The 20,166-nt window shown below is 30.5% G+C and overlaps 2 protein-coding genes and 1 pseudogene across 3 annotated transcripts; all 3 read right to left on the bottom strand.

Annotated features, from left to right (window-relative positions):
* Positions 1-774: 774 nt before the first annotated feature.
* Positions 775-4,467, bottom strand: LOC137811875 (root phototropism protein 3). Of its 2 annotated transcripts, XM_068613733.2 has the most exons (5): positions 3,836-4,467; positions 3,538-3,680; positions 3,339-3,408; positions 1,888-3,168; positions 775-1,565 (listed from the first exon to the last, which is right to left on the bottom strand). In XM_068613733.2, exons 2-5 carry the CDS (start codon positions 3,651-3,653, stop codon positions 1,014-1,016), a joined length of 2,019 nt encoding a protein of 672 aa, XP_068469834.1. In that variant the 5' UTR covers positions 3,654-3,680; positions 3,836-4,467; the 3' UTR covers positions 775-1,013. The 2 variants fall into 2 exon arrangements, with proteins under 2 accessions (XP_068469834.1, XP_068469833.1); XM_068613732.2 differs by lacking the exon at positions 3,836-4,467 and having other exon boundaries at positions 3,538-3,800.
* Positions 4,468-11,373: 6,906 nt separating this feature from the next.
* LOC150029156 (uncharacterized) lies at positions 11,374-15,072 on the bottom strand (annotated as a pseudogene).
* A 104-nt stretch (positions 15,073-15,176) lies between these two features.
* On the bottom strand, positions 15,177-17,328 carry LOC137811877 (2-oxoglutarate-dependent dioxygenase 19). The gene is made up of 3 exons (XM_068613734.1): positions 16,582-17,328; positions 15,825-16,152; positions 15,177-15,559 (listed from the first exon to the last, which is right to left on the bottom strand). Exons 1-3 carry the CDS (start codon positions 17,091-17,093, stop codon positions 15,314-15,316), a joined length of 1,086 nt encoding a protein of 361 aa, XP_068469835.1. The 5' UTR covers positions 17,094-17,328; the 3' UTR covers positions 15,177-15,313.
* Positions 17,329-20,166: the final 2,838 nt, after the last annotated feature.

Raw genomic sequence — 20,166 nt, forward strand, 5'->3', positions numbered from 1 at the left:
TTGAGAAGAAAAAGTTAAACCAGATTAAAATTAGGAACACAGTGGCCAAAACGTTGATTATGTCATGTGTGTTCCTCTATTTCTAAATAACCATATTAAAATCCTTCCATATGCTTTTTCTTTGCTTTAATCTTTCATCATCCTCTTTTTCTATATTGCTTACCAAGAAAAATTATATCCTTGACCTGAAACAACACCAAAGAATTATTGGTCTGATGCACACTTTGGGCAAAATCAAGTGGTATGAGGTCATCATAGTCATTCTTTTAGGAGCATGATTGAGGTTTAACTCTATAAGAGACAATTTTTGTTAGAATGGTCTTTAGGCATAAATAGTTAATAAATAAATAAAAGGTGGATAAAGGAAAAAGGTTTTGTCCAACTGTAACACCCAGTGCATACTGAGTAAGAAACTGGCCCATTTTTGTTTCTGCATTATAGCCAATATGTTTAACTTTCTAAGGCGCGTCATAAACCAATATACCCCAAAAGTTTGCCATAAACAAACTATTTCAAAAGCTTAAACAATTGTGAAAATATGAATCAATGGTTTTATATCTGTACTGTAATGTATATCATATTTTTTGCTGATATGTTGCTGTTTTCCGTAGTTGAAAGAGAGAGAGAAATTGTAAACTTGTGACATTAGTGTCTCTGTAAGTCCTAAATATTTGTATTGGTCTAATGCAATGCAAGTCGGTGGTTGTGGTTTTTCTTAAACTCTAGCAGGAAATTTAATGCATAAGGTGGAAAAGTTAAGCAGTGGCTCTAGAATTTGTAAAGGAAAACTATGATTGGATATGGTGACAAATTACAATGTAGTTTGAATTTCATAGCAATTTCTATAAAAGAAGGAAAAAAGAATTAAACGAAGAGAAGCCACAAATTCTTGCTGTCTAAGTAAAAAAAAAGGAATGAAATATGGTAAAAAAAAAGAGAACAAAGTCTGGAACACAAATTGATACATGAGAGGTATAAGTTCCAATCCAATGCAGTTGAGAGCTTCTTATCTCTCAGGATATTGAGTTTCTCCACTTTCTAGTTGTTGTCTTTCTGTTCTGTTCCTCTGAAGTTGGAAGGTGAGGTGAAATATCATGATTTTCCACGTTTGTCATTTTTGTAAGTTTGCTTAGTTTCTTCCACCCACTGGTCCATGCTGATGTGTGCTTCTGCTTTAGCAACCTATCAAACTGTTTCTGCAGATTTTCCATATCATTTTGAAGCTCCAAGTACTTGGTTTTTACAGTCTCAAGCTCAAATTTGAGTGTGTTAATGTCTTTCTTAGCTGCTGCCCACCCTTCTTGAAATGATTGTGGTGTCCCTTCTAGAAGTGTTTTCCGGTTTGGAACCATTGGCTGGTAGTGAGACTCAACACCTTCTTTCAGAGAACTGTTGGATAGTGCATTGCTTATCTTCACCTGTTCAGAGAATAGAACTTGCACCACTACCCTCAATGGAAGCCTTTCATTTTGGGCAGCATGCATGCAAGCATCAATGGAGAGTTTCTGACAATCCATTACACGGCAGAGCCGTTTTCTTTCATGCTCAGTTAGAGTTGGATGTGCCTGTTAATTTTGTTCAAGGGTATAAGAAGTGCATGAGTAAACATCTACAGGAACATGTGAATCTAAACTACTCAACATGTTTACTTGTACTTCTAATTTTCCAGATGCATATTACCAAACCAATGTGTATGCATACTGCTACCTATTGCCACTGATGGAAATAGTAAGCATATTTAGTATGACACTCTCAAGTTCCAATTCAAATTTACCTTGCAGTTTTACACAAAAGTGGTGCATCCTAGGTAGTTCAAAATCACACATTAGTTAATTACGAAAAATGGAAAACTTGCTCTATTTTCCTCTTGGAGAAGGAATCGATTACCTTAAGATAGGAATCAATTGCTCTGTAGAGTCCATCGTCAGAGGTCCTAGCTGACTCAGGCAAAGCTTCTGCAAGAACCTGAAACTTTGTGAGGGAAAGGTTTCTATCTCTGGAAACCTCAGTAAGATAACTGTCCACAAGTCTCGCCACTCTTGTCTTGGCATTGATGTTACTGCTGGCATGCTTATCAGGAAAGGGTGGTCTGCTTGGGCTAGAACTTTCAGTCTGCTCTTGAACAAGAAAATGTTCTAGCAGCCTCTGAACAAGATCTACATCATAAACAGTATCATTTTTGTTATAACATGGGATTAGAAGATCAGCCAGTGTAGCTTGCTCAAATTGCATTCCCACCCTTTTCTCCAATTCAGTAATCAATGCAAGTGCAACCTTTAACATGTTTGCCATTCTCAGTAGCTTAAGCAAGAAGCTGCATGAGACACTGTCCTTCTGCGGGGGAATTATGCTGATGAGGCTCTCAATGATCATCCTTTGATCTTTAGCTTGAAGAGTTGAAGTGCCATCTCTAGGTCCAGACACAATCATTTGAAGTCCACCTTTCCAGCTACCAACACCACCACTACTAGAGCTACTGTTACCACTGTTGCTTCCTTCATCTCCTGCGATTGCTGTGTCATTCATCAAACCAGGTAGCCACTTAGTTGCATAGTGCATTATTCCAGTACCAATCAACTCATACCTCATGCCCTTTACCTTAATAGCAGTAATGACTCTTACAAAATGATCAATCCTAAGGATTGAAACATCCTCAAACCACCAATCAGGGGGAACCTGCTGATTCCTACTAGGGCTTGAGTCCTTCATGTCATTCCATTTTGGGCTGGAAACTTGCGGTGCCCTTCTTCCAGTGTATGACCACCTTATTCCCTTTGGATTTGCACAGGCTTTCCATGCTATGGACTCACTGCATCTTCTCACAATTTGCAGATTTTCTGCCCATGGCGACAGATTCTCACAGCTTTTTAACACTAGTATAGAGTCTCTCCATGAAGACAAAACCACATAGCTAAGAAAGGCTTCTGTCTTGAATATAAGATTGCCTTCTTCTAAGTCCTCTGTCATTTCAAGGTACTCTGCAGTGCATCTCAGGCCAGAGATATTGCCTGCTGTTAAATCAATTGCAATTCCATAGCAAAACTTGGCTGCAAGTTCAAAAGCTTCAGGCCCTCCAGGAAGATCGTCCATAACTATCTTATTCAAATCAGGGTCGCGAGAATCATATATGATTCTGTTCAGCTTTCCACTTCGTGACAGCAAAGGATACTTTCACAGCAAAGCACCAGAAACAGTTTGTGAAATTCACCACAGTACAAGTCAGAAGCATCTCACCTCTTTATAAAAAAAATGCCATACTTTTTCACAGGATAAATAAAAGACTTTCAGGTAGGAAATTATCTATTTGTTTATTTATTCTATAGCAAGATAATAGCTACCTTGTGCAAATAGAAGTTTGCTTCTCCAATTTGAACTAGAAGATCACTTGGAATATCAGCTGAAACATACCTGCATGTGAACATGAAATGGATATACCAACACTCTCAACTGTTTTCCAAAGCAATTTTATCACAAATTTTGATCTCTACTTTGAACCATGTGATGAAAACAGTTATAACAACAGTGCATTGAACATACCAAGAGTTGCCTCTTTGCTGAAATCCCTCAGTCTTGACACTGTGCTTGGTTGAAGTGAGAAGTCCAGTCCCATATTCCCTCCCTGCAGCACCAGACTCACTCTCTGATTCCCACATGCTGAAAACCAGACTCACAAGGGAAGACTGCTTTTGCAAGAAAAGTGGCTTTTAAGTGAGAGTGAGAAGAGGAAGAGGAAGAAGAAGAAGAAGGGAGGAGGGGGGAAGTGAAGAAGGGGTGAACTAAAGAGCAAAGTGAATGAGGAGACAACAAAGTTGATGAAAAGGAAGGAGGAACCCACATGGGGTGCTTGGACTTATCTCAAACTTGTCGCTTTCTTCAGAGAACATGTCAAGGAAATCTCACAGGCTGTGCCGTAATGGGCACTCAGGAGCTGTGTTGTGAGTTGTGAATCATTCATCATCATCATCATCTGGGTTTCTGTTTCTGTGTTTGTTTCTTTCATATATGAATTATGAAATTAGATTGATAAAATTGATAGATAGAAAGATACCCTTCATCATTCATGTGTGCAAGACATGCAGTTCCAAATTCTTTATGCCCACCTGACCATACATGTCTCTTCCTTTTCAGCCCATTTTTATTTTATTTTCTTATTCTTTTCTGTGTTACTGTGTTTTCTGCAATCCCAAAAACATTCCTTTTGACTATGAGAAAGGATCAAAGGTGCATTTCCAATTTCCATAGCTGCACTTTACTTTGGGCTTCTGATGCATGGAAGGGGCTAATTACGACACTGCCATTGGATTCATTCTCACTCAAGGTTCAACGAACTACTTGCCATTTATAGCCATTAATTGAGAAAGACTAATCACATTCTTACACAGTCTTTTCACTATACTTCTTATAACATTGGAGAGAGAGATGGAAAAGGAAGAGAGAAAACTCACTTAAGTTGTAAAAAAACGTTGTGGAAAAAATGGGTATAAACAACACTACTTAATGAGAAATGCATGCAAAAGAATTATCATTCTATTATGATTTTGTTTTTGGTACAACAAGAAAGGAAAAAAAAAATACAGATTTCTAAATTGTAAAGAACAATGATATGTTAACAATTAGTAAAATTATACCATTATCCCACCATAACCACTTTTATTAATTTTTATTTAATAATTTGATTTACACTTTAGTTAAATAACTTAATTTAATATTTTATTATTATTTAGAACCGTTGTTATGTTAAAAATCATTGTCATAATAGTTTTTTTTCTTAATAGAAAGAAAAATATAAAATAAAATATTGAATGAGGTGTTACTGTTTTTATGTCGTTATAATAACACTAGGGTAGGCCTATTTTTACAAAGCAAACAAATCATTGATAAATCGAAATTGCCTCCTGTTAAATCAAAATACCTAAATCATGATATATGGGTAGGTAGGGAATTAGGCAATTATCTTGGAAGAGTGTGACATAGTAAATGTGTGAGCTCTATTATCTAAGAAATTGATTAGATCAATAATAGTGTTGGTATCTATAAATAAAAGATAAATGGTAACGCCAGTAAAATTGTTCTTACTTCTATAAATTCAATTAATAAGGAATCGAAAATTTGGCACCCAATTGGAGGCGATAGCAAAACTCCCACCTTGCAGCAGGTGAATGAGTTGAGACGATAGAAGGAAGAAGCAAAACAAAGGGTGGAGGCAGCCCAAGAAGCATAAGAAATAGTAGTAGAGGAAGAAGCATAACAAAAACGCGTTCTTCCACACTATGACATACGTAGATGTATGACTATAATTCTTGAATTTGCTTGTAAATCTAAGTATTGAATTGTATCAAATACTAATTCGTGGTCATACATATTTAATATGAGTTTTCTAAAAGACGTCACTCGATATTTAATTTGTTGAATATCCTTGATTGTATAGATCCATATGTGGTTTATATTGTTATTGCACTATTGATATTTGAAAGAAATTGAATGATGATGATATCACTACAAGAAAATCATTAAGTAAAAACTAATTTTAGAAAAAAAAACTAATTATTATATTAACTAGATAATATTAAAATAGTTTTATTATTAAAAAAATAAGTTTTTAATTTATATCTAATTAGTTATCGAAGTTATGAGGATAATATCTAATTTAACGATTTTCTTGTATAGTATGTTGACTAAATTAATTTTTTTATAAACTCTTTTTTATGTTAAAATTTATTTCAATAGTTTACCATTACTTTTCTCTTCTTTGTATTGTAAATTGTGATGAATGGATTATGGACGTATAAAGTACATAGCAACATCTGAATATATATATATATATATATAATTAAATATAAATGATTTTTTTTTTAAGAAGAACAAAAGGAATAAAATTAATATTCTAAAGATTTGACAAAAAAAACAACGAAAGAACTGCAATATGATGCGAGGTGAAGTGACTGAGTTGTATACATTGGACTTGCACTCACTTCTAAACAATTGTGGATTCAAAGGCCTTATACCAAACTCCACACGTGCAGTTTATAAGATTTTTTGTTGTTGCAGGATTTTAATAAGATTAAGAATCGTGTTGCTAGAAGATCATCCAAGATTCATGATTTGGCAACTATCTAGTAAGAACTATTTTTCACAAAATTTACTACCAGAACAAATAATATGTGCAATAAAAGAAAGTAACTTATGAATTAAATTACACGTTCATCTCTAATTATATAAAAACTGTCTTTCACTCTATTTTCTCTCTTTGTTTTCATTCTGACGTTTTTTTTTATTAAAATTTGGGTTGCTTTTACAGTGAACAGGTTCAATGTTCTAGTTACTCATGCACTGAACCCATTACATGTTCATGATCAACCCAAAAGAAAAACCCTATTACCTATGTTCGTACCATTATTATGAAAAACTTTACCTGAAAATAAGGATATCCATAATGCGTACTTGAAAACACTTAATAATAAGGAAATGTTTTAATTTTAAATGTTATTTTTTAATGCTTAAAATAAGCTACTGTAGAAACAGTTAGTAAAGAGATCAAGAAGTAGCTGAGAATGAAAATAAATAAAAAATATATATTAAATACTCTCTTGATTTTACTTTGTGTATTGTTTATACTTTATGATAATTTTACAAATTAACTCTCATTTATCTCTTTCGATGCAATAATTACAATTTTATTCAAATATTATCATAAATCAATGTTCAAATTAATTAAAATTATTTCATTATTAGCCCTAAATAAATAGGTAAGAAGAATAGATAAGAATATTGTTCAACCATCATTGATAAATTGCAAATTACAAATTAACAAGGTGGGAAAAGAAATTAGTATATGCTATTTATATCTTTATTATTTTTAGTACAATTTTTGTTATTATTTATTATTATTTTGTTGTATGAAAATATGAAACGGAAGGAGAATAATTTTTTTTGTGAAAAATAGCAAAAGAAAAGGGTAAAAAATTATCCATTTGGAAAGGAACATAAAGGTTTAGTATAGTGTAGAATCTGACTAATATATTTCATCCAACCCTTTTGTGATGTGTCCCAGCCGATGACTAATATGAAAACAGAGATAGAGATTATTCCTTATACACTAATATCATAAACTCAACTAATCTTATTATAATAAATTCTAAATAACTTTTAAATCATCTTAAATTAGTATATTAATTTAATTCAATCTCAATATAGTTTAATTATAACTATAAGTAAAGTATCACGATCATTTTCATTTACAGATTTTATAATCTACATAACCTAAATATAAAGATTTATATCTACCTTTTTCTATTTAATCTAAAGTTAATATTAACCTGAATCCTTTATTTTTTGTTTTGGTATGGTTATTAATCTATTTTGGTTGTCATAGTCGTTGATGTAATGAGAAGTTAAATACATTAATAGAATGGTTTTCCAAAAGCTAAAATAAGTTAATTTAAATTAGGTTGATGTGATTGATGAGATAAGTCAAACTAATAAACAAGTTTGTAGGAAATTCAGATTAAACAGACCTGATGCGTTTGACAATTCTATATCCATCATCTCCATCACAAAACAAATGCAACTACTTATGATATCATAATTTATTTTCCACTTACGAAAAAAATATTAATAATAAACTACTTTTGCATTTTTCATAACACACATTTTATTAATAAATAAATTTACGTGGATATTCACTTTTTATTAACTTTATATTTAGTATATTTTGCATAAATTTAATTTAGTAATATAAATTTGTAAAAAATTAATTAATTTTTATTTAATAATTTTTGTAGTGATATAATACATGATAGTTTTTTTAAAATAATATTATATTACTTAAAAAAAGATTAAAGTTTTAGTCTCATAAATTTTAATAATTCATTTTTGCTTCCTCTTCTTTTTTTCTCTTTAAATTTTTTTAAAATTTGTTCTTACCATTAAATTTCTTAATTTAACTTAATATTAATAATATCATCATGATATCATATACACAATAAAAAAAATTAACAAATCAATAATATTGACGCCATTAAAAATCACCCTAATATATGATATTAATTAAAATAAAAAAATTGATCTGTTTATAAGGATTAAAATAAATAGTAACATTACAGTTCTTAAGAACAAAAAATAATATATTTATGAATTAAAATTAAAAATAACATATTTATACGGATAAAAAAAAAATAGATTTACAAAAATTAAGAACAAAAGGTAATGAAATTTAAGAACTACGTTAAAAAAATGGCATATTTATAAACTAATATCTAATAATTTTTCTATAATAAACATCCAATAACTTAAAATTTAGGCTAACGGCAAATCTTTTTTAAGGATATAATTTATTGTTTTAAAAAATGTTTCTTAATTAAATATTTTTTTAATGTTCGTTTAAACTGTTCATTTTAAAAATAAGTAATTTTCAACTTTTATAAGAAGCAAATATTATATGCTTTTTAAATAAGATTTTTTAAAGTAATTATTTATTTAAAATAGCTTATTTTAAATTTAAACAAATTGGTTCAAATAAAACTCAGAATCACAAACAATTTTTAATAACAGTTTTTAAAGTAGAAGAAAATTGGATTAGATTTTCAATGATAAATAAACATTATGATTGTTAGATGGGATGAAAAGATGGGTAAATTATATATGTTAATGCTGGAATATTGATTTAACAATTTTTTAATTATGGTGAAAGCAAATATACTTAAAATGTTCACGCAATCCATCTAAAAAAAGTTAAAAAGTTAGAATATAAAATCTCATACAAACATTTAAACAGAAAAGCAGTGTTGAAATTTAAAAAAGAAATAAAAATGTTGATATTTAATATATGTGTGATAAAGAAGATTAGAAAATTGTTGCAATCGTGGGAGATGAAATTATTGTAATGTGTGAGTGAGACATTAAAAAATTGAGTAAAGAAGAAGACGTCTAACATAACATCTTATACATGCTTCCTAACAACCATGAGGATAGGAATGGCATTGGGCCCAACTGCCAATTACCTTATCCAATATCTTTCAATCTCTTCATAATACCATTTATATAATATGTCTCTAAAAAATTCATTATTTTTGTCCTTGATTTTATCAATTATAACATATAAATGAAAGTTTAGTGTAGATGAAAGGTTACAAATTTAAATGTGAAATTGAATTTCAGGTTGAGTAAAAATGAAAAACTTGAACAACTTATAAAAAATTATCTACAAATTTATTGTCTTATAATTTTGAATTAAAAGTAATATTATACTCTTTTATATGGATTTACTTATAACTCACTAATCTTTCTCTTGACATTTAATAAGATTATTTTTAATATTTAATGATTATTTTTAGTTGTAAAATTTGTGTGTTAGGAGTGAGTATTTGATAATGTAAGTTTTGTTTGAGAAATACCCATTCCAAAAGTGAAATAAAGTGACCAATGTTTTGATAGGGTGAAAGAAAGAAATAATTATTGTTTTAAATTTAACCTAACCCTACTCTAGCTTGGGCAATAGGGTTGAATTGGTTGAAGGTAACTTAGCTTAAAAGGCACCGCAAGACTTGTGAGAGACTTATGTGAGGTTCCAACTCTAAACAAGTTAAGGGTTGAAGCTTCCGAAGAAGAATTTCATAAGATGAGGATGAATAAAATTATGTGCATATATAGATTAATTGCTTAAAAAACAATGTAGAGATTATAAATGTACACATAGATTAATGATAGTTTGTGAAAATATGTGAAAGGGAGAGATTCAATGTAAGCAGTGGGAGTTGAGCCTCGTAGGCTCCAATTCTAGCCCCCACATGCCTCTGCCCATTTGGTATAGGCCATTCATCCCTTCACTAAATCTACACACACAAGCTCTCACCATTTCTAGTTTTGATTTTTCTGTCTTCATTTCTTCATCCAATCCCATGCCAATAATAATGCATTTCCCTTCCTATATAATGCACATTGTGTACCCTCCAAGTTTTATGAATTCTGCTGAAGTTTGAACCATTTTGCAGCAATCATTTAGTCCACAATGTAGAATTATTGGGGTACATCTAGTTGTGTTTATTGGGGTTAACAATGTACAGTGTTATACATTTCAATGCTTTGAAGTCACTTTTCTTTCTCTTGCATTTAGTCTTTGCCATATAGAATAAGAAAAAAATGTAAGCATATTGGACAATGATTCCTATCGACATCAGAAACATGCATTCTGCTTTAATGGAAGCCCACTTGGCCAGCTTTCACCACCACTGAAATCAATTTTGAAAATGGTGCTTTGCCACATACATAGTAAAATAGGCTATGATACAACAAGTTATTCACGAGACTTTACTCCAACTGAAAGAAACCAAGTCCTTTTTTATTGAGAATTCACTGCATAAAGACTTTATGCAACAAACATTCTCTTTCTCTCTGGTTTGATCAAATCTGAAATGTTCAACCACATCACAAGTATAACTCAAATCTTACATGAGATACTCTAATTAGGTAAAAACTTTGTTTTATAAATTATCATTATAAAGTTGAGTTATATTTAAAATTTGTTTTATAATATATTATTATAGTCATGTATACTCATATCAGAGAAAAAGACAAAAGAAAATATGATATATTGTATATTCTGAATTTGCAGTTAAGTAAAATATAAGTGTTATGTTACAGCAATCTGTTAGTGATCCCTACCTACAATTACCTTTTTCTGAACAACAGTTATGTGTTAATAATGTAACTGTTTCAAAATTTTTACTTTTTTTGGTATATATAATGTTAGAGAAATTTTAATTTTATTAGGTTTGAATCATAAAGTGACGTGGATGACACAATAATTAGTTGCACGTTCATTTGCGGGCTTGGCAACAAAATGAACCCAGAAACCAACAACCAACAACGTAAACAATGCCAGAGGATATTGCAATTGCATTATTGGTATGGAATTGATTTTGTTAACATTCCCAAATATGGTTTTGATTTTTTACAATGTACCATGCATCGACTTAATTGAACCAGTGGTTGCTTTCTGTGACAAAGAGCACTAAAGGAAGATGAAATTGTGCCTAACTGATTAAGGAAAAGGTAAATTAGAATAGACTGCAAGTGCTGCATGGTGCATTGACATCATAGCAGAAATTCCATTCCATTGACTGAAATTGAAGAATCCCTGACTTCATTATACCCATTCCATTTCAATAATCGATTCATATTTGTCTCATTGCAATAATCATTCTGTGGGATCCACCTATTGTTTGGTGGATCCTGAAAGATCACACTTATAGACATGTTGGGCCAAAACCATTCAAAATTTCCTTCTTTTGGTCTAGTTTTTCTTGAAGATTTTCACACTACATCTAATGATCACTGATTTCCATTACTGTCATAGCAAAACATTTGTAGCTCACTCTAAACAATGGGTTCATGGTGTCCAATTCTACCATTGTTGAATATAGATATGCATCTCTGGTCATCTTCTGAATATGGAGAGACAGTCATCTGCACTTGGGTCCCTCCAGATTCTTGATGTTTCATAGCTACCAAATGGTAAACATATTGGCCAACACCAGCAAGTTTCAGCCAACCTTTGGGAAAGAATTCCATGACACTGCTGTTTCTTTCCATGAGAAACATGTTGGCCAACTGAGCACCATGTGGAGATTTCAAAATACTTGTTCTCTCTCTTTTCATGTAGTGATGGACCTTTTCTGAATGTGAATGTCACTATGACTGTTTATTTTATGGTGGTTCTTTTGCTTGATAGATGAATATTTGGGGGGCATATATAAATATAATACATAATATCACAAATTTTGTAGTGGAAAGATTTTGGATCTCATTCTGTGCTTAAAATGAGTATGCATGTATTCAAATTCAAACTCATTTCTTTGTTCCCAAATCAATCTAATCTTCAAATAAAATTCCCCCAAGTGCCAACTAAAACCATTACATCTCTCTTTGATCAAAAGGAGACATAGAATTTGAATCCTGCATGTATATTGCTAATAAATAGATTGATGAGCTTAATAGCCATTTACCTGCTCATAAAAGGATAAATTATTGGTATCAGTTACCATAAATCAACAACCTTGCATCTTAGCACATTCCTTTTGAAATAACTTTGCCATAATGAATTCATTATTAAAAGATCTTGGCCCTGTCCTAGAAAGCAAATTCATTTCATATAATTGATTACTACATCACTCCCCTTTAAGCTCACATCATTAGTGATAGGTTCGGTAAAGTGTATAAAAGAAGGAAAGGACAGGGTAGTTAAAACGAATATATGTATTAGAACTATTATAAATCACTTAAAAAAAATTGTTATCATCTATTGATAATTATATATTAATTTCAATTTATATATAAAATTTTCTGTATACAATAAGAAAGTAGTTTGATAAAAAGAATTTGTATGTAGTTCCACTATATTGGAATCGAAAACTATTATTATTATTTATGAATTTTTATTTATGGATATTATTCATAAATTTATTTGTAGGTGATTAACATTTGTAGTTGATTACATTAGTATTAGTAATATTAATATTATTAAACTTATTATTAATTTTACTATTAATATTGTTGTTTTTGTTATTAATAATATTGTAAATGTTATTGTTCCTATTAATAATCATAAGAATAATTATAATAATAATAATAATTATTATAATAATAATAATAATAATAATATAATTAAAATGTTTGTGTGATGTAGTGGTTAAATGTTCTATGTATCATGGGACTTAGGTTTGATTCTCTCTTGAAATAAATAATGTCATAGATTATGGTATTTTTTTTAGTTCATCATATTATTAATTTGCACTTGTAAATATAATACTTAAACAAAACTACACAACAATGCTACAATTATCACTTAAAGGTTTGAACTTGGATTTCTTCTAAAGTTTCTTCAGATGCTTCTCCTTTTTCTGATTGGTGTCTTGAACTCTTGATATATATGTTTTTGATTAAAATGTGACTGGTTTTGGGTCTTCCATGTGTTGTTGAGGGGGGCTTGGCAGTAGGTGTTCAAGTTCTATTTTTCTATCTGTGTGGTTGAGGTTGATTGTTTGGTAGGTAAGTGTTGACACTCTTTTGGGGGTGCTTAGGTAGGGTGTGCGGTATGCCCTCTACTATGCTATGTATATGGGTTGATTTACTTCTAAAGTGAGTTATATTTATTTATTTATTTTTGTGGATAAAAAAAAACTTAATAATATACAATTGTAACTTTACAAACATGTAATTAATAATTACAACCTAACAATTCCACTTTAACATACTCATTAAAAAATAATATAACTTCAAAAACAAAAGTACAAAAATATTTAACAATAAAAAAAACTTTACTAACCTAGTGGTGGTGGGTAGCGACAATGCGGAGGAACAAGGCGAAAGAGACCAAAATGGAGTAAAAAATTGTGTTCGTAGACACTAGAGAACCCGAAAACAACAAATGTGAGTGAGGGAGCACAAAAACTTACAAACAATGGAGTAATGGAAGAGAGCAAAGATGACAATGCATGCAGGGAAGCATAAGGAGAATGAAAGTGAAAGTATAAAGTGAGACGCACCTAGAGTATGGTAAAAAAAAATAGACAACGATTTTTATAAATAATTGTTGCCTATGTTGAAATTTAAAACATATGTTATGATTATCTTAAAATCGCAGTTTATGTCAAGCTCATAAACAACAGTTATTTAAAGGATCTCTATATTTCATTCAAGATTATAGATGTCTGTTGTACCATGAACCAATATTTATACATTCGTAATAATCAATAAAAATGCTATCGTATTTTAATAAACAACATTTTGCTATGAATCAACGTTGGAAGGCTATCGTTAAAAAATGTTTTTGCCCTAGTGCATGCTTCTTTCCCTTGACATGCCACCTTCGTTGTTCCTTATAACTACAACCACCCATCTTCATCACCTCCAACAAGGCAATTGTTTCATTCTTGTTTCATGCACCCAATGATTTTGAACTTGCACCTAATCAACTGTTGAAATTCCAAAATTGCCTTCCAAAAGAAATTCAAAATAGATTTTTGTGTTCTAGAAATAATGAAATTTTGGAATAGAATTAGAAAACCAAAATCCCATTCCGAAAAAGAAATTTCAAAATACAAAAATACATTCTGAAAAAAAATTATGAAAAACAAAATCTATAAACATATTCTAAACTAGAGATTCCAAAATCTAAAAAGGTATTCTGAAAACCCAAATTCAGAAATATATTCCAAAATACCAAATCAAGAATACATTTGACATCACCCACTCCTACTTAAAAACTATACAAAAGACGTTGGGCGTAGGAACCAATTGCTTTCCAATAAATCTTTAAGACTCTTTCTTTCTGCAACTCCATATCTCACCTTCATACACAACATGAAAATACATTTTTATCATTCTTGTGTCACCCCATAAACTAGTTTCTGGATTATATAATCCAGAACACATTTAAAAAAAGACTTCCGAATTACATAATCCAGAAGCTAAATAAGACTTCCAGATTATATAATTCAGAAAGTAATCATGCATATGAAAAAAGCTTCCGATTACCTAATTCAGAAACTAATTATAAATTTGAAAAATAACTTCCAAATTACGTAATTCGGAATATGGAATATTATAGAGGAACATTTTTGGAAATTCGAAAATATATGGAGGTGAGAGAAGACAATATGGAGGTGCAGGAAGAAACAAGAAGGATAAGCTTGGTGTCGTTGGTGGATGTAGTTGTAAGTAGTGTTGAAGATGGAACTTTCCTATGATGGTGGAGTTTGAAGGTAGAACTGGATGTGCAATGCAATGAAGTATCTGAGACAAGACAACTGATGACTATAACATGAACTTGATAAGGATAAGCTTGATCAGCCAAGGCTAGGAAAAGTAGCATGATCTAAGCCGTAAGTTCTTTTCACCGTACTGATATGTTCATATATTGAAACCAAAAAAAGTAGAAATATTTTCTATTAACTCTTTCCTACCATAAGATATTTGTCTGGCATTGCCACTTCCTTTTTGAACTACTATTAACAAATGGTAAAAGGCTTCGAATAAATAGAAACATAACAAATTTTCTTTTAATACTCACTGCATTTTATATACAAAAAGAAAAAAAGTAGGAAAATTTTGATTTAATTAAGCAGGTAAAATTAATCTTTCACTTTAGAAATGGATCCAATTTGCATAGTCTGGGCATGTAAAATCAAATCAAGGTGTCCTCATCTGATTCATCATAGAAAACTTGATCCCTTTGGCTGGCTTATTATACTTTACAAAACATTGGCCTCAAACACTAACTTTTGAGCCTATTGCCTATGGTAACTATGATTCAAATTCAGATTTTAACTTTGTCTAGCACAGACTTCCCATTAAGCCGATTGCTGCTCTGAAGTTGCATATAGTCTCTATGTTTCATCCCAATGTACGCTGCAGGATTGCTTTGATTGTCTAGCAGCTCTTTAGCCGGTTCCACCACAGTCTCCAAGGAGGGGGCAATTACTACTGCTAAAGAAATTCTTGTAGCTTTGTTGCTCACTACTGCTCGATGCACTACACTCTTGTACTTGCCATTGCTCACAACCTATTGCAAAACCAAAAGGGTACGAGGATATCACAATTAAATTGCTGTTAGAAAAGAAACAAAATCTTTAGCTGTTGTTGGTAATCAGAGGATGAGAGGGTTAGATATCATAAGCATAGGCCAAGTAGAGAAAATAAGTCTCTCGAAGTAACATATTGCTTGATAAAAGATGATAAAAATGAATTACACATAACTCATATTTATAGATCATATTGGGATAACCATATGTACCTAACAATTTTAACCAGGATTTGTTATTGTGTACCTCAAGATGATCAGACACAAAGACTAGCAAGCAGCTTGAAGTGGAACTGACATTGATCCACTTGCCATTGTGAAGAAGTTGAAGGCCACTAACCCCGTTCTGCATGAGGAGGTTCAAGAGGCCATGATCAGAATGGGGAGGTATTCCCATTGCAAGCTCAGGTTGTGGACAAGGTGGATATAGATTTGCAGCTATCATTTGAAAACCAGAATCTAGGTTCATTGTGTCCTCTATGTAATTGACTTCCAATCCCAAGCTTTCCGATATTCCTTTGAGTAGGTCCTTTCCCAGTTTCCAGCTTCTTCTACTGTACTCTGTTAATGCTTCCCTTCACAGCAAAACATTCCATATTTAGCATACAGAGTATCTTAGTTACTACTTAATACACATTCTTCTTCATTTAACATCAACAATAATCTAACTAGCACATATATATAGATTTGAAGTATGTTTTAATTTGGATTTGCAGAATTACAATTATATTTATGATTTCTTTAGAAATACTAAATATGTATCTTAGACTTATCGTATCTTACATATCTTTAGCATGCGACATCTATGTAGCATATCTTATATTATAATCTTAAGGATTGTTGATTATATAATAAGCAACTGTCAGCAATTATTCTTATATAAGACTGATCCTATGATGTTAAGAGTTGGTTCTTAAATTTAAGAATCTTCCAAGTTATAAGTAACTGTCATCAAAGAGGCTCTTAATAGTTGAGAGAAAATGTGGAAGAGACTGAGGTAGAACCTGAACCCAGGTGGTTTGTCAGGAGAGTGAAACTCTGGGTGGACTACGATTTTAAGGAAATCCCTCCAGAATAAGACTTTGTCCATTGAAACATTGGAGCTGGTGCCATACCTTATAGGGTCCATCACATCCTTACCTGCATACTCTTGCTTCTCTTCCTCTCTAAGATTGAAGAAAGCAAAAACTTCATCAACCATTTTCTCCATGATGCTCTTTGACACAGAGTAATTGATGAGCATGAAGAACCCCCACTCCTCACAAGCCTTGCCCAAGTCCTGGATGGTTTTGGCCCGTTGATCAGGAGTGCCAGCGACCAAGAGAGAATAATCAATGACAGGAATTGGATCATCTTCATCTGGGTCTGCCACTATCTCGTCATCTGAATTGGTGGTGTAAGTGTATGAAGGTGGGAGGGAAGTGAGTTCTGGTGATTCAGTGAGTGCTTTCACGCTTGTGAAACTTTTTCTATTATTGGATTGTACTTTGCCAACCTCAGAAGCTGTTGTAGCCATTATAGAAATTAAATCAGTGATAATGAAGAGAAAGTTGGAAAGTGACCAATATGAGTAAGCCTTGCCACTTCAAGTTCAAGGAAATGGGGTTAAATTGTTATCATTACTCAGTTCATAGCTATCTGAAACGTGTCTAACATTAAATTAGCCACCATTCATGTGTCCATTTGTGGCTGCGTAACTATCACATATGTCACAAATTAGACTTTGGAAGAGGTTTGATGAAAACCAAAGGGACCCGGGTTGGCATATTTTCTTCCTAACATAAGCTTATTTTCTTCCTATCTTTTTATTAGGTTAGGTTCACAATGAATTTGACATTTATAACAATGACTTTTGTTATGAATGCTTGTTTAATATTTATTTTATTTAAATTAATTTTTAGAAAATATTTTTCAGAAATATATTTTTATTTACTATTTATATTTAAGAAATTAAGATTGTGATATTGTAAATATTAATATTTTGGAACATTTTGATATATATATATATATATATTTAAAATACATAAATAAAATAAATAATAAGTTCATCTATATAACATATCCAAAGTATATTTTGAAATTTGATCCCAACAATAGTATCAAGAGTTATCATTAAATTTGTCGAATGAAAGGAGAAATAAATTTTTCACAAGTCATTATTATATTTTTTTATGGCAAAAGTTATGATTTATGGATTTTAAGAATACAAACTGATTTAAAGGGGCTAGATTTATTAGAAGTTGTGGAATATGATTATATGTTAAATTCTTTACGTGAAAATCTCTCATCCAAATCAAAATGTAAAAGCAAAGAAAGACAAAGAAGGTAAAGGGGAAGTCATTTCACAAATGATCCTTACTAGAATCATGACCTTAAAGTCAACCAAAGAAATTTTAGATTATTTTGAAAGGAGAATATGAAGAAAACAAGAAGATCTAAGGTATAAAAGTTCTAAATTTGATAAGGGATTTTGAGCTATAATTAAGAAATACTCAAACAATTTGTTGGATATTGCTAACAACATAAAATTATTGAGTAAGGAGTTTTTCGATTCCAAACCAGTTGAGAAAATGTCGGTAACAATGTTTGGGAGATATGAAACATTTATTAAAAAGAGGTTTGTCTACAATTACTTTGATAGAAGTAATACATGCCTTGCAAGCACATGAATAACAAAGACTAATGAGAGAATATCGTATGATTAAAGGTGTTTTACTTTGTACTGTCAAAGGTGCTTTCGAAGTTAAAAGATAAAGATACAAAAAGAGAAAATGCAACCAACACAACAACACACCTATTATTCCATCTTACAAGAAAAATAATCACTAACACAGCAAGTTTTGATGGAGGCCAGATGCAAAATGCCACAAATGTGGTCAATTGGGACATGTAGAAAATATATGCAAATCTTAACATTTCCAATAAGATGTCAAGATTGTAGAGGATGAATCAAAAGAGAAACTACTTTTTGCAACATCATGTGTTACAACCAACAAATCTACAAAAGGTTGGGTTATAGACAATGGTTATACAAACCACACGACTCATGATCATGAATTTTTGAAACAGCTCAACAAATCAGATATTTCTAAAGTTGTGAAAGGTATAAAAACAATTGCAAATAAAATTCATTCTTTTATGTCTTATATATTCCTGAAATTAATCAAAATTTGTTAAGTGTTGCTCAATTGTTAGAGAAAAGTTATTAGGTGTCTTTTGAAAATAAACTTTGTGTGATCAAAGATGCAAACAACCTAAAAGTATTTAAGTTGATATGAAATACAAAAGTTTTTCTTTAGAAGAAAGGATAGTTTGCTGAAGAAAAATTAAAATCAAAAGATGGATATCTCTTAAAGAATTTGATGTCCAAGAAGAGATAAGATCCATCATCCAATGTCATATCATGGAATTCACAATAGAGAGAAAAAGGAGGTTGATAAAAGAAAAAATATAATAAGAAAAATGTCCATAAATGAAGACGTGATCTCATGAAAAAAAAAAGCAAAAATTATAATTAAAAATGAAAAGTGAAATCAAACATTAAAAAAAGAAGAATCAAATTTAAAATTTGAAATTCAAATAAATAGATATTAAGGTAAAGATGAATGCTGAGAATATTTGTTTAATGTATATTTTTATTTAAATTAATTGTTTTAAAATCTCTCATTTTTTTAGAAATGTCTTTTGCATAAATATAAATTATATTTATTTGTTATTTAGATTTAAAAAATTAAGATTAAAATATGATAAATGTAATATTTTGTTATACTACTTGGAGTATATTTATTACATGAATAAAAAAACATGCTCTACCATATAACATTCAAAATATATTTCCAAGATCAACCATTTTATTTGTTTGTATAATATTTAGATGGGTTTCAACTTTATATAAATTGCAGTATTTATATTTATTTACCATATTAAATAATCTTTTCTAATTTAGGGAAAAAATTTAAATTGTTATTTTTTATATTCTTGAATATGATTTTCTCAAGCTTAATTTTTCCCAACTAAATTATAATATAATACTCTAATAAATAAATATACAACAATTTAAATATTATCAATCTAAATATACTTAATAAACTTAAAGAAGATTAATATTACACTCAATATACAATAGTTTAAAAAAAATTAAGTGTAAATGATTTAAAGAAAATAAAATGTTATCAATATGTATCTGCATCATATTCTCATAAACTCATAGTTTACAGATATATTTACAAGTCTTTGAGTTAAAATTTATATAACAATAAATGTATCTCGAACATCATAATAACTAGACAATTAGCATACATAAGTAGAATTATCTCTTTTTATCTTAGTAAAGTGGTTGATCTTAGTAAAGTGATTTATCTTAGTAAAATATGAAATTTGTGCCTAGGTTAATAATCTTCCCTTCTCTCTACCAACCATCTATCAACTGCCTTTTCAAACTTCACCACAAATTCTTAGAGGGAATAAAACATTAATATTTTATTTCTTTAAGTATTATTCATCCAACAAAAAAAGTACTTCTGTTGTAAATAGATAATTATGATTATCTGATGATATATTGTCCTTATTCATTTCATTCCAAATTATAC

This window comes from Phaseolus vulgaris, chromosome 2 (assembly GCF_051622355.1).
Source record: "Phaseolus vulgaris cultivar YP4 chromosome 2, ASM5162235v1, whole genome shotgun sequence".
Lineage (NCBI taxonomy): Eukaryota > Viridiplantae > Streptophyta > Magnoliopsida > Fabales > Fabaceae > Phaseolus > Phaseolus vulgaris.

Coding starts and splice junctions, on each gene's coding strand:
- LOC137811875 (XM_068613733.2), bottom strand. CDS start 3,653: ATGTGGGAATCAGAGAGTGAGTCTGGTGCTGCAGGGAGGGAATATGGG. Junction 3,409..3,537: donor CAGCAAAGAGGCAACTCTTG/GTATGTTCAATG, acceptor GTTCACATGCAG/GTATGTTTCAGCTGATATTC. Junction 1,566..1,887: donor CAATTGATTCCTATCTTAAG/GTAATCGATTCC, acceptor CAAAATTAACAG/GCACATCCAACTCTAACTGA.
- LOC137811877 (XM_068613734.1), bottom strand. CDS start 17,093: ATGGCTACAACAGCTTCTGAGGTTGGCAAAGTACAATCCAATAATAGA. Junction 16,153..16,581: donor GACAAACCACCTGGGTTCAG/GTTCTACCTCAG, acceptor TTTGCTGTGAAG/GGAAGCATTAACAGAGTACA. Junction 15,560..15,824: donor TTGTGTCTGATCATCTTGAG/GTACACAATAAC, acceptor GTTTTGCAATAG/GTTGTGAGCAATGGCAAGTA.